General features: G+C 37.1%; 1 protein-coding gene across 1 annotated transcript in view; it reads left to right on the forward strand.

The window, feature by feature from the left end:
- The window catches only part of ZFAND3 (zinc finger AN1-type containing 3), a 331,244-nt gene that overhangs the window by 264,386 nt on the left and 52,638 nt on the right, over positions 1-14,220 (forward strand). The window contains exon 4 of the mRNA XM_045843915.1: positions 2,312-2,377. Within this exon, the coding sequence (XP_045699871.1) occupies positions 2,312-2,377 (66 nt within the window). The remainder of the gene's footprint in view (positions 1-2,311; positions 2,378-14,220) is intronic.

Raw genomic sequence — 14,220 nt, forward strand, 5'->3', positions numbered from 1 at the left:
GGGAGAAAGAGAGAGAAAGAGAGAAACATCAATGTGTAGTTGCTGGGAGCTGTGGCCTGCAACCCAGGCATGTACCCTGACTGGGAATTGAATCTGCGACACTTTGGTTTGCAGCCCGCACTCAATCCACTGAGCTATGCTAGCCAGGGCTACATTTAAGATTTTTGCACTGCATTTTTATATTTTATTCCTTTATTTTTTTATACTTCAATTTAAAAAATTTTAATAAATGTACATTAGTCTCTTGATTAAATCAAGCAGTTTGCAGTGGTCTTATTGAGTGCTATTAAGTGCTCCCTCTCCACAGAGTCATAACCCAAGAGTAGATGACAAATTGGGACTTGGCCTTAGGGACATAAAATCTGGTGAAAGAGAAAGTGGTGATACATAGTATAAAATGGCATAGTTTATGAAGTCTTTTTGTAGAGGTGATTCTCATCAACACTGTGGCTCATGGGCAGTTTTGCTATCCCTATTGTTTGTTAAAGAAACTGAAGAGTTCCAGAACTTAAAATGAGTCTTATATAAAAGCCTGTTATTTTCCCAGAAATAAGAATATGAACAAATAAAAAACAAGCCCTCATGGAAACAAGAAGCTCTGGCATATTTATGGAGCTATCGAGGGTAGTGTCCAGAAGAGAGTTCTCAAGGATGTGGGGTCTGTTAGGTTTTCCTGCAGCTCATTGTCTCTCTATGTTGCTTATTTTCATGTCACAATTGCCCATTTGGGTCCCTAGAATTTTAGTATGTTAAGCTTTCTCTGGGGATTGTGTTTGTAGAAAAAGGCCCTGCTCTTTTGGTCTTTCTAACTTTTGATTCCTGCCTCATTTTCAAATTCTTGAGAAGTATTTTCAGTTGATGCTAGCCAATGGTGAATATTCTTCCTGATTACATTTAGCATTCATTACTTGTTCCATATTCTTTGACACTTGATTATTTTTTGTTCCAGCTTTTTACTGCTGGCATGTATTGTCCTTTATTTATTTGCACAAATGTTATCCTCCTAAAAAAATTATAAGCTCCCTGAGCATGAGACTAACCCAGGGTAGTACATAGTAGGTATTTGCTAAGTGCTTTTTGACGTTAACAGTACACTTACTTAGTCTTTTCTCCCCTTTTCCATTTTCCTCTGTGTCTTCTTATACACACTAAAGTTTTACAATCTTTCCTTGATATAGGAAAGATTGGACTAACAGTTAACTCTTAAGTGGGGTTTCCAGGTCCCTAAACCCATGTATCTTGGTGGCATAAACTCTAGGAACATCTCAGAGCTCTCTCATCTTTCTTTCCTTACCAATGAATAACTTCAATGATATGAAGTCTTGTCATAAGTGACATACAACTCTGTCAGTTAACCATGTTTACCTTTGCTAGTCATAGTCACCTGGGGAGCCTTTTCAAAATATGTGTGTAACATTTGCCTGTGTGTTCTATTCCTTTACGATCATCACTATTGCCTCTCCTAGGACATATCAAGAGCCACTGGTCTTTATGTTTATATAATAACTTCCTATTTCAGAAGGTAGGTCATGGTTGGTGGGGAATGTTGCGGTATATATCAATATCAATTTAAGAATCTGTTGGTAGTCTTGAAATTATTGCTTTTCAGGTCTTTACCCACCAACTGACTATATCTATATCCGTATATCTATCTACACCCATCCATCCATCCATCCATCCATCCATCCATCTATCCATCTATCTATCTATCATCTTTTGCATACTCTTGAATTGTACCTGTCTATCAGATCTCTGGGCCCTCAAAGATTCCATGCAGGCCCTCTTCATAGCATATTCTTATAATTAAATTAGACATTCCCTCTTGGTCAGCAGTGTTCTCTTTATGAAAATGTTCTTTATTCCTTCTGACAAGCAGTTTGTTTTTCCTTAGGCACACATACCTTTTACTAGTTTTGCAATAAATTCAAAGGTATGGTGACCACTGAGATCAGCCTGAGAGAGAGTACTCCTGCTTATGCTTTGTGGAAAAACTCATCTCCCCAAACTTGTGAGTAATTTCCTTTCATCTGCATTGGAATTCTAGTTAAAATTTTATCCTTTTACTTCTTAACATTTTGTGAGACTTGATTTTTTTTTTTATGAAAAGCATGTTCTAATGTAGAAAGAATACAGATCTAAATTGCTTAAGGTTAACCTACCACAGCTACCACCTTCCCCATTCTTTCTACTACCTCTCTTATGCATATTTGCCAGTTGATCCCTGCATTTTTAGGCCTTTCTTAATCAACATAGCAGCTATGGGCATGGAGCGGATATGACCTGACTGATGTGCCTGCCTTTCTGTTTCTAGGTGGGCCATGCACAGATACAGCTCATGTCTCATTAATCACACCTACCAAAAGATCTTCTGGTACAGGTACGTACATCATTCCCTTATCTGGATTCATTCTTACCCGAATCCTTTACAGAAATTAGCTATTGTTTTTAATGTAGTATTCTTGCCAGGGTGCTCTTTAATCTCTTCCATCAATTTTGAAGTGATGTATTATGTGCTTAATATTGGGAGTGGCATGTGAGCTGAAGTATTGCAAAGCGATACTCTTGGAGGTCAGATTGACTGAATTAATGCTCGCAGTAGAACCAAGAAGGTGGACAGTTCACCTACTTTCTAATGCCTGAAGAATATTAAAATATGAAACATACACATTGCCCTGTTTCTAGCATGTGCCTACTTGGCCTACATATTAGACTTACTAAAAAACTTTTTAAAAAAGATTTTATTTATTTATTTTTAGAGAGAGAAGGGAGGGAGAGAGAGAGAGAGAGAGAGAAACATCAATGTGCAGTTGCTGGGGGTCATGGCCTGCAACCCAGGCATGTACCCTGACTGGGAATCGAACCTACGACACTTTGGTTCGTAACCCATGCTCAATCCACTGAGCTACACCAGCCAGGGCTAAAAAAACTTTTTTTAAATAATGGAGACTGTAGAGGGAAATCAGTTTTGGTACAGATAATCAGTGTTTTAACTTGACTGTTATAATATCCTAATAGTTTTGGAAAATTATATTTTGTCTTTCATCTTCAAGCCATAGGGTATGCTAAAATCATCCTTTTCAGATACATAAAGTCTCCCAGAAATCTTTGTGCATCTGTGACATTTTTATTAAATATGAAGCCATGAATCTTGTAGCTCTCTAAAAAGCAGTCATAATGGCCATTCCTCCCTTGCCTATAGCTTACTTTATTTTTAAACAATATTTGCCTTTTCCAATAATGTGGCCTGCTATTTAACATATCTCAAGAATTATATTTGGAAGAGTAAAAATAATTATATTGTTTTTCAAAAGGTCACATTCATAGTATTTTTCATAACTTAAAATGTCCTTTTTAACTTTTAAGCAAAAATAACACAAACTATTTCAGTGTTCAAACTTACACTGAAATCTCAGCCCCTTTAAATGCTCATAGTTTTGATGTTAAACCTCAAACAGGCCTGTCCTTGAGTAGTTTGTAAGTAACATCCAAGTATTGAACTCTGAGGAACTTAATTTTACTTTTCTGTTCTAAATGACCAGTTTTGATGCAGGGCCGTGGGAGATGGTCCTGGCATGCTCTCATGCCTCCTGTCCTCGGTATGCAAACTCCCCTGGGTAGTTCCTTATGGGGATGGAAGAGAACTGTGCCCTGGAGTGAGACAGACCAGCCTGATTAGCCAGTGGAAGTCAGAGCCAGCTTCCTACCCACTCCAGCCAGAAGCTTGAAAACATTCAGAGCCCTTTGATTTCAGGTCTAGCACTTCACAAACACAGTGTACTTTAATCTTTCTTCTTTCCTTCCAGCCTTGGCCCTCAGGGCAGGGTTTATTGTTAATACTACCAACGAGTTCAGGTAGTAGTCACAGAGTGAGCATCAAGCGCATTGGGTCATCCTGAGAGATTTAGGAAAGAGGCTTGTGTGCTCAGCTTAGACACTGAAACTAGAGGGAATTATTCTTTGCATATCATGTACTTGTGTCCTTCATCTTGTAGGCAGATCTGTTTTCTTCTCTTTCCTTCAACAATATTTTTGTGTATCTAAAAATAATAACATACCCAAAGTGTCGCAGGTTCAATTCCCAGCCAGGGTACATGCCTGGGTTGCAGGCCATAACCCCCAGCAACCACACATTGATGTTTCTCTCTATCTCTCTATCTCCCTCCCTTCCCTCTCTAAAAATAAATAAATAAAATATTTAAAATAATAATAATAATAATAATAATAATAACAACAACAACATACACTGCATGATAACTGTATTACCAGGCACCATTCAGTATCCTTTACATGCATGCCCATGTAATCTTCAGAACAGTTCTGCAAAAGAGTTACTCCTTCTTACAGATGATAAAAATAGGTGCTCAGAAAATTAAGTTCCATTTCCTGGAATATTGCTAGTAAGTAATAGAACCAGGACTTGAACACAGATCTTTCATATGTTAAAGCCTGTGTTGTTTTGCAGTACATCATGTTATTGCTTATCATACTTTATTATAATTATACTCCTAGCCATACAGTGGAAAAGAATATCACTGCATGAAATATGGAGAAAGAGAAACACAGATTTGGAAATATAGCATATAATGAAGTAGTTTTTAAAAACACTAGTTCTAAAAGAGATCTGATTTCAGAGCCCTAGCCTTGCCTCTTACAAAATGTGATTTTTAAATAGATAAGTTAACATCTCAAAATTTGTTCTTCATCTGTAAATAGATCTGTCTCATAGGTTTGATGTAAGAAATAATATACATAAAGCTCACATAGTACATCTTTAATGGTAATTGCTATTATAGTATAATCTTATTATTAAAGATTATGTATATACAGTGGCCAACCATTAAATGCTGTGGGTAACACATCAGTAGGTAACTTAGTTGGAAAGAAGAAAAGATGAGAAGTACCAAAATTCATTGCCATGTCTAGTTTAATTAATTGATTTAATGTTGGTCACATTCTTTGTTGCATTTCAGTACTATAGTAGGAACTGATGGTAATATTTTCAGGTCTCCACAGAATGAAATATAAGCGAGGAATTAAGCTCTCAGTCACACATTTTCAGGCATTTTTTTTTAGGTGACTGCATACTTCTTAACTGGAAAAAGATTGAGAATTTCTGGTTTGGAAGGAAATTAATATAATGTGCAGGCCATCTTCTAAAAAGCCTGAAGGAAAGTTGAGATTTCTCAGCTTGGATATTAAAGGCCATCAAGTTCAGCCTGTTGCACTTTTCAAGAAGCCTATCTATGCCCCCTCAGGCATCTTAAACTAGCCTTACTGCCTCAGTCTTAAATGATGGCCCTGACACTACAGGACAGAGCTTCCTGATTTATAAAGGTAAACTGAATGATTTGCTTTGAGAACTGCAGGTTTACTCTCTTTGTCTCCATCTTTCTGCATGTCTGGGAATCAGCAGGTTGCCCATGGTGGGGATTCTGAGCATTTTTCTTATGATCATCATCAGTTATAGTGCTACATTGCTGGAGTGTTCTTGTATTCTTATGTCTAGGTTCTTCAACAGAGGACTAATGCCCCTAACACATGCTCTGTGGTGCTTCTACCACGAGGGACACAGTAACAATAGCTCTCCCAAAGATTTAGAGCACAAGGCTTCAAGCATAGAAGTCCATAATTTAATTACCTTACAGTGGTATCATTTATTCCATGGAGTGAGACCCTCTCACCGACCTGCTCCAAGCCAATCTGTTCAATACAAGGTTGGACCTAAAGCATTCTCCAGCTTAGTAATAATGTGTGTTAAGAAAAGGGTATTTAGACTAGAATATACTTAGTGGTTCTTTAAGTCAGCAGTTTCTGAAGAAGGGTATATAATGTACAGTCTGTGAGGTGTGGGGAGGAAGTAGTAAAAGTTCTTATCTCAGTCTTTCAAAGTTTCTATTTTTCAGATTCATTTTTTTATTATATATTAGGCTATATTTACAGTTTAAACCCATCAAATATACATATAAATGTATACATATTAAAGGTACATAGCCAGATATCTTATTAGGTGGGAGTGTACTCTCAAAAATGGTTAGTGACCTTTTCAGTGCACAGGTCATTTTCTTTTTAGTAAATTAGTGTTAGGTCTATAATTACAAGCCTGAGTGGCTGATTAACATTTCTGTTTCAAGGGACTACTGTTAATCAGAGTGTATTATAATTTAGACAGGTGGAAAGCAGTGTAGAGTGGCTGGTCTACAACTATCAAAGTGTGAGAGGGAACTCTTTAAAAAATGGTTTTGTGTTAACTGTAAGTGTAAGAAGTCTAAGAGGCAGGTTGCAAAAAGCAGTAGTAGCAAATGAAAGATCAGTTTGTATTTGTGAACTAGGTGAGAAAGGCTTTTCTTTAGATGCTGGCTTTTGGCCACATAGCACTATTCACAGTTAAACTCTGTAATCTCTAGATGGAAAAAACAGCTGCACCATGATCATTTTGGTATTTAAAACAGAGAAAAATTCAGTGACAGTGTGTGTAGCTTTGTAGAACTTTGGGATATCTGGAGTCAGCAAAGAGTTGAAAAATGGTGACAAGTCCCAGGTTGCTTTGGTTAGAATGTGAGAGTTAAAGCATATCACACCTTCAGATTACTAGAGAGAGCTTCCATTTCTTTAAAGAGGTTTGAATGTTTTGCACATGTTCCCTTGTTAATTCTCACAACATTCCTGCCAAGAATGAGTATATTGTGAAGGAAAAGAGTTTACTTTCCTTGGCAACAAACTGCCTTTTGTCCTTTGTCTTTTCTAATTATTAAGTTATACCATAAGCCAAAACATTGTAATCTGAGCCGTGGTCATCCTTTTCAGGGAACTTTATTTGGAAGGTATTTGTATATTTAGATGAATATATTCAGGAAGTTATATTTTTATGTTTAAAGTGCTTTGTGGGAAAAGAGGGAGGCCTGTTACCTTTTCTTAGAATTTTTTATTTAAAGACATATATAACTTTTTCATAAGACTTATTTACAGAGAGTTACAGCAAAAGAAATTATTTTGTTTTTTATTTATTGGAGCTTGCTATCGGTGAACTTAGAAATTTAAGCTGTAATGGACAGCCAGACCATGTCTTGTCCTAAATTTCCATGGAGAAATCGTTTCTCTGCAGCAGGATCCTTGAACAGTGACTAACCCAAGGACTCCACTCCCTCCAGTGGAGCATTGACCAACTAACTCTTAGCTCTAGGGCCTGGGTTGGATATATCAAGGGATAGACTTTTTAGCATATGAAGAAAGGAAATTCATCCTTCCCTATTTTACCACTCTGGGGGCTTTTTCTTTTTTTCCATTTTATACTCTTTATTTCTGAAGTTAAAATTAAAAAGTCATAAACAAGCTTACATACTTGATGGTCCTGTCTACACACTTTTGCTCCGCTATATCTCTATTCACTGCACTCTTCTTCTTCCAGCAAATAATGTTGAGTAAATAATACTCTCTCTGATAGACTTGAAAAATGATGGTTTTAAAATGCTCTGTGTATGTTAAAAATGTGATTATAGTTAATAGGTTCTCAAGTAAAATAGCCATTTGTGGGACCATAGGGAGCTGTACTATTGCCTGGGATGAAAGAAAGCAGATGGGACTAGAAACTCCCATTAAACACCAAGTTTTTCCGGAAAGTATCATCTTTCCACTCTATAAGAAGCGTGTTAATTCAGTTTATATGTCCTTTGTCTGCTTTGTCTTGCCTTGCCTTACCTTTCTCCTCTCTTTCCCTTTCCCTTCCCTTTCCCTTTTCTTTCCTTAGCACATGGTTACCCTTTTAGGTCACCTATTTTCCTCTCAGCATGATGAACAGTGACATGAACTAGATAGCCTTGTATTGTTCATTGTTTCCATTTTTTTTCTCAAAAAAACCTTTTTGATTCACTTCTCTCGGGCAACCTGCTTGTGATATTTGTCTGTTTTTACAAAGACAAGAGAAGAAAATGGTTCCCCTTTCTCCTGTGAGTTAAGAAAAGAGTGATGTGCTAAACACTTTCTGCATCAGTGTTCAGAAGCCATTTAAAGGGGAATGTTTCATTGTTGTTATGTTAGCATGAGGTTTATATAAGATCTTTTAAATTGATTCAGAAGCTAAAGGGTGGCAGTGTTAAATCAGAGGTGGCCCTGTAAATCTTAGAAATACCTACAGTTGTGTATTTTATCTCCTGGTAGAGTCAATACTCATGGAAACATTTCAACCATCACATTTAATCCTAGAGAGTCGAGCCTGTGACTATAAACTGTATTGGTCAATATAACATTTTGTAAATGACTTCCACAAAGGACTCTGTAGAGCTTTAAAGGAAGGTAGATTTGGGTGTGATTGAACTGTGTAATTCAGTTCTTTTTTTTATTCTTTCTTGTTGGTCCTTAAGGTACAGCTTTTCCTTCAGATCTCCAGTATCAACATCTGAGACAGAAAGATAGAAATTTGACCGACTTATGTAATATGCAAGTTCCCATCAGGAGAGTATTAGGAAAAAGATAAACCTTTCATATTTTATTAGCATTTAATGTAACCATGGAAGAAAGATCAAAACAGTAAATCTGTCATGGCAAAGAAAAAAGTACAGTGGCACCCTGGTACTTATTAATTTGTCCCAGAACTCGTGATAAGTGCCGAAACTGACAAATGGTGAACGATGAAGCATTTTCTTTTGTGGGGCGGTGTTGTGACTCACACAAACTCGAGCAAGTGCAATTAGTCCTGAGCAAGCGCCAAGTGCTGAAACATTTTTTCCTCATCAAAATGTGACAAGTACTGAGTTTAACAAGTTGAAGTTGACAAGGTGTGACTGTACTAAAAGTTTTACCTTGTGCATTCATCATCTTGGGTCCTGAAGGAATTTATTTGATTTCTGGGGCAGGGGGAAAAATGAATACCAAATATTTGGCAATATTGCCAAGATTTTTCTAATCTACAAGGTACATCTTATGTGTTACCATCAAAAAATTAGATAGGTTACCAAAGTATAGTGTAATGTTTGCTGACAGAATGTGATTTTTGGCCGTTGAGTCAATAACTGAGGAAAGGAAATAATCTATTAATGCTTTTTTGTGTGTGGGTGTTTTTTTTTTTCCTGTAAAAACTTAAATCTGCCTGAGTTGTTGCTTATATTAAAGAATAGAATGAGGTAGCAAGGCACTAAATAATTAGATGATTTGATGAGATGTAAATGATGGCAAGTGAGTTTAAAAGCACCTCATACAATGTATGGATTGAAGAAAGGTTAAGACAGTTTAACTATTTTTCGTTTGTACTCTTGAATGAGAGTGAGGTCCAGTTGCCACCACTCGCTGTTTGTGTTATAGGCTAGCTACACATGTAACATATGAGTTTGCTGAACTTGAAGTCATTCTCTTGTTTTACAGGCCTTGTTTGGGCTTTACTTGAGAAGCAGCGGCTTCCTCTCTGAGAACAGGCTGATATAAGTGAATATGAAGCCAGGATGCCAGTGTAATCAAGAGGAATTTTTGCACTTGAAGGATAAAATTGCACTCTAGTATAAAAAGGAAAATGCTGTGTGATGAGGCTTATTGCTATTTTGGATGTGTGTGTATATGAGAAGTCTAGGCTGTGGTGTTGAGCTGCTCATGGTCTACTTGATTTGTGCTAACTCAGTTTGCATGGATTCTTGAGTACAGTTACAACTTGGGGTTTTTGCCTTTATGGTAAAATTATTTTATCACAGCTTGCATTCTTACCAAGGAGAAAGCCCTGAACTTCCATTAATTAGCTGTTCTGTTGCTCCACTGGGGCAAAAGGTCTGAGCCAATATTATTTTAAAAGGATATCAGGGGAATTTAAAACCCCTTTCCTCCTTTGCAACTTTTGGGTTATTGGAGGGGGGCTTTTAGGGGGGTGCTTTTTCAGGTGCTGCTCCACACACAGCACGTGTGTACCTGCCTCTTAGGGGGCAGCATGTTAGAAATGTACTTTTCCCGAAGCAGTCTTACCAGAGGAGCGAGATAGAACAGCCACAAAGCTGCATTATAAATCATCAGGGCCTTGCAGTGATACTACCCATTAAGGAGACTTTTTTTTTTCCCCTACTCAGTTCCTAGCTGTACTAATAGCACAGCACATCAAGCAAGGCTGTAAATAAAAGTTATTACCTAATAGGTAGGTGCTGAAGTGGAACGGACAGAGCTGAGGCATGGAGGCCTTATTACTGCTCATCAGCAATTATAAACAGGATAAAGTGTCTGGGACTTGCGCTGATGCAGTGAGGGCTAATAGAGGCTGGGAATGACACTAGGCCATGATAGGATGATGTATGCTGATGGGATTTTACTGTCTCATCGTGCTGCTTGCTTCCACAACAAGTTACATTATCCGTTTTCCTGGTTGCTCATCTATCTGAAAAGACAGTCCCATTGCTTCTCCTACCAGCAGGTAGACCGGAATTTAGTCCTCATACCTGTGTCTGTATCTGAGGCAACCCCCTTACGAAGAATTGTTGGAAATATGTCATAATCTTGCTGATAAAAGCTGTAACCTTATTGTATTGCCTGCTGTAGAAGTTGTTGTTTATGTGGAATATAGGACCAACTCAGGCCCTGTAGTTAGCCAGCCAGTCCAGTGCTTTATTCAAAGACCACTGTAACAGTCTTCTAGTAGATTCTATGGCAACATGAAAAATAAGTGGTAAAGGTGCATCTTGCCCCTGGGAGCTTATATCAGAGATAGAATAGGTACAGAAACATAAATACAACTAATTGTAGCTACAGTGAGTAAGAAATGTAACTGATGTTTATTTTGAAAAGTAAAGACAGGAAGGATCAATGATGCTAATCGTTGTGAGCAAATATAATACTAATGTTGTCTTTCTCTTTTAAAGAATTATCTTATTAGTGAAATGCTTAGAATTTAGTTCCTTAGAGTGAATAGGAGGGATAAAGGGATACTTGAATGTGAAGGGAAAGTCTAGAAGTAGGATTTTGTTTTTTAGTGAACAGAAAACAGCAAAATATGACTTTGCAGTGCTTTTGAGTAGTAGATAAGCACCTAATACTTGGTAAAATTGAGATATGGCTCTCTTCAACTTTGATCATTCAACCTCATAAGTCACAGCAATTAGATCTTAGAGATAGGATAACTCTGTAGCAGAGCCACAAAGGAATGCTTTCAAAGGAGTTTAGCAGTCTGATCTAGGAGTTTAAGAGCATTTGTGTAGTGTAATTGTTTGTCACTTGTGCCTTTAAATGAATACACCTCTCTGTGCAGTGCATTTAAAGCTAACCTATCAGGAATCTTCCTGTTGTTTGAAAAATTATGTTTTTTTATGGAGTTCTTTGATGGCTTAAGTTATGCATAGGTGTACCTCATTTTAAAGAAGCCTGATATATGATAATCTCAATATTGCAAACCAGATAAACTAAGAATTGATGTTATAAGATAGCCCTTAGGTCTATAAAATGTCCTGCCACCGAGTTAAGGTAGATAGGTTTTTACTTTTGCATATAAAGTAATATTTAACTTACCAAATAATTAATTCCTGCTAATCCTATTTGTTCACATAGTGTTTTGTGGGTAGTGGCTAACAGAATGGAGAAAGTTATGAACATGAGAAAAAAATGTTTTAAAATAATAACAGGATTTGATGGCTGATTAGAATTGGCTGAAGAAAGAATGTAAAGTTATAAACATGAGGGACTGAAAGAAGAAAGATGAAATTGTTGGCAGGGAGGAAAGACTGGTTGAATCTATTTTCAGTTTTTGATAAGCTAAATTTTAGGTTATTTTAGATAGTCTGTAGAAAAGGATAAAAATAGGCCTGTTTTGGAAATCATCAGATTAGAAACAAATTAAAGTGGGTAAGGGAAATAAATACAGAAGTACAAGGGCCTAAGGACTGTCCTTAGGGGGCTGGGAAACAAGCCAGTAAGTTAACAAAGCTAAAGAAAGGAGAAAGCTTCATACAGAATTATGAAAGATGTATGAGAAGAGGGACCAGGAAACAGGAGGACTACGGGAAGCTGTTGCCTGTGGCTTGCAGAAGGTCATTGAAACCTCGAAAGAAATCTAGTGTACTGTGGTGGGATTAAAAGCCTGATGAGAGGGCATTAAAGAGGCACTTCATAACAAGGAAAGAAAGGCAGCAGCAGATAGAAATCATTCAGTTTAAGGCGTTAGGTGAGCCTTTGAAAACCAGTTAAGTAGTGGTGGTTGGAGGGAGAAACAGGGTCAGGCATTTCTTCATATGGAGGTAGTTAGGTTAGGGAAATATTTTTCCTTTGTTAAGATACAAAGGAAAGATACATAGGAAGAGAAAAACTAGAAAATATTAGAAGAAACAGATACAAAAGCAAGATTCTTTAGAGACAGAAACCTAGAAGTATTAGTTGCTTTCAAAAGTATATGGAAAGAGATACAGATATAGATACATTTTCTCTTTTCATCTATAGATAGCTGAGGCAAGATGAACGAAGGAGTTCATCCTAGAAAGTCATCATTTTCTGAATAAATAGATAATACCATCAGCTGTAAGCAGCAGCAGAGAACTGAGGTTGTAAGGAGAGGATTACTGTGGACTGAGGAGGGAAAATAGAATTTTCAAGTAGTACCTAATCCAAACAGTCATTAAATAGTTTAAGTTTACAGTGGGCCAAAGTGTCTCTGGTTACTACATTTAACCCAAGAGGAAAGAACAAAAAGAGAACAAGTGGTACCTATTTCTTTCTTTTTCAATTATATGTTTTCATTTTTTAAAACTAACACATGGTAGCAAATCATAACACAAAATAGTTATAAGAGAAAGAGTCTAGAGACAGTCCTACTCCTCAAAACTGGCCAGCATTTCAATCCTGACAATTTCTGTTCTAGTATTTTCATCCTGTAGTTTACCTTTATAATTGTGAAAGAAAAAATGCTGGTATCCCTACTCTTCAAATGTCGCTTGGTGTGAAATGGAAGGTTTAGCTCACACTGTTACGCACCTCAGTGTTTGGTATTTGTATTATTTGTTTTCATTCTTCTCTTTCTTGATCCATCAACTTGCAGCACCATCTCTTAATGAGGACATACCTCTGATTAGAGGTACTTCCTTGTCATACTTCCTGTCAGCTAGCTATACTTGTACTTTTTTTATTGTCACAGTTGTTGACTTTACATTCAAGCCATAACCACAAGCAAATCTTCCATGTTAATATACATAGGTTGTTTCCCCAAACTGAAAGCCAGTAAATGGCATTTATTTTATTATGACTCTGTAAGTGTTACTTCTACCCAGGCAGCCATGTTATCTGCCAGGAATAGATATTTTTTTTTCTGTGGGTCTAATGTCGCAGTCCATGGGCCACTGAAGGAGAAGGTTCCACATCAAAGCCAAATTAGTTTTTTGTTATATTTCATCAGTTGGTCAAATCAAGCCATACTTTAGTTTGATTTATATTTAGGTTGTAACTTTTTCAGTTACTTTTTTCTTGGCATTTATAATTATGTCTTTTTTTGTTGCACTGTTTGGTTTTATGTCACTATTTTTTAAATTATATTTTTATTATGTTGTAACTATCCTGACTTTTTTCTCATTGCCCCCTCCATCAAGCCCCCTCTACTCCCTCAGGATACTCCCCCACCACTGTTCATGTCCATGGGTCGTGCATATAAATTCTTTGGCTACTCCATCTCCTATGCTGTACTTTACATCCATCCCCACAGCTATTCTGTAACCATGTGTACTTCTTAATCCCCTCACCTCTTCACCCATTTCACTACACTTCCCTTCAGTCTGGTAACCACCTGGTAACTAACTTGTTTTCTCTTGCTGTTTTTAAGAGCCTCTCTTTATCTTTAACCTTTGGCCTTTTAATTATGATGTGTCTTGGAGTGGGCCTCTTTGCATCCCTCATAATATGGACACGCTATGCTTCCTGGACTTGCATGTGTATTTCCTTCACCAAATTAGGGAAGTTTTCTTTCACTATTTTTTCAGTAGATTTCCAATTTCTTGCTCTTTCTCTTCTCCTTCTGGCACCCCCTGTGATGTGAATGTTGGACCTCTCGAAGTTGTCCCACAGGCTGTTTATTTATTTTGTATTCCTCATTTATGTTGTATTCTTTTTTCTTCTTGTTGTTCTGCATGGTTGGTTTTTGCTTCCTTATGTTCCACATCATTGATTGGAATCTCGGCTTCATCTACTCTACTGTTGTTTCCCTGTAAATTGTTCTCTATTTCAACTATTGTATCCTTCATTTCTGGCTAGGTCCTTTTTATGCTGCTGAGGTGCTCACTAGGT

Source organism: Phyllostomus hastatus, unplaced genomic scaffold, assembly GCF_019186645.2.
Source record: "Phyllostomus hastatus isolate PE091 unplaced genomic scaffold, TTU_PhHast_1.1 phas_contig_40, whole genome shotgun sequence".
Lineage (NCBI taxonomy): Eukaryota > Metazoa > Chordata > Mammalia > Chiroptera > Phyllostomidae > Phyllostomus > Phyllostomus hastatus.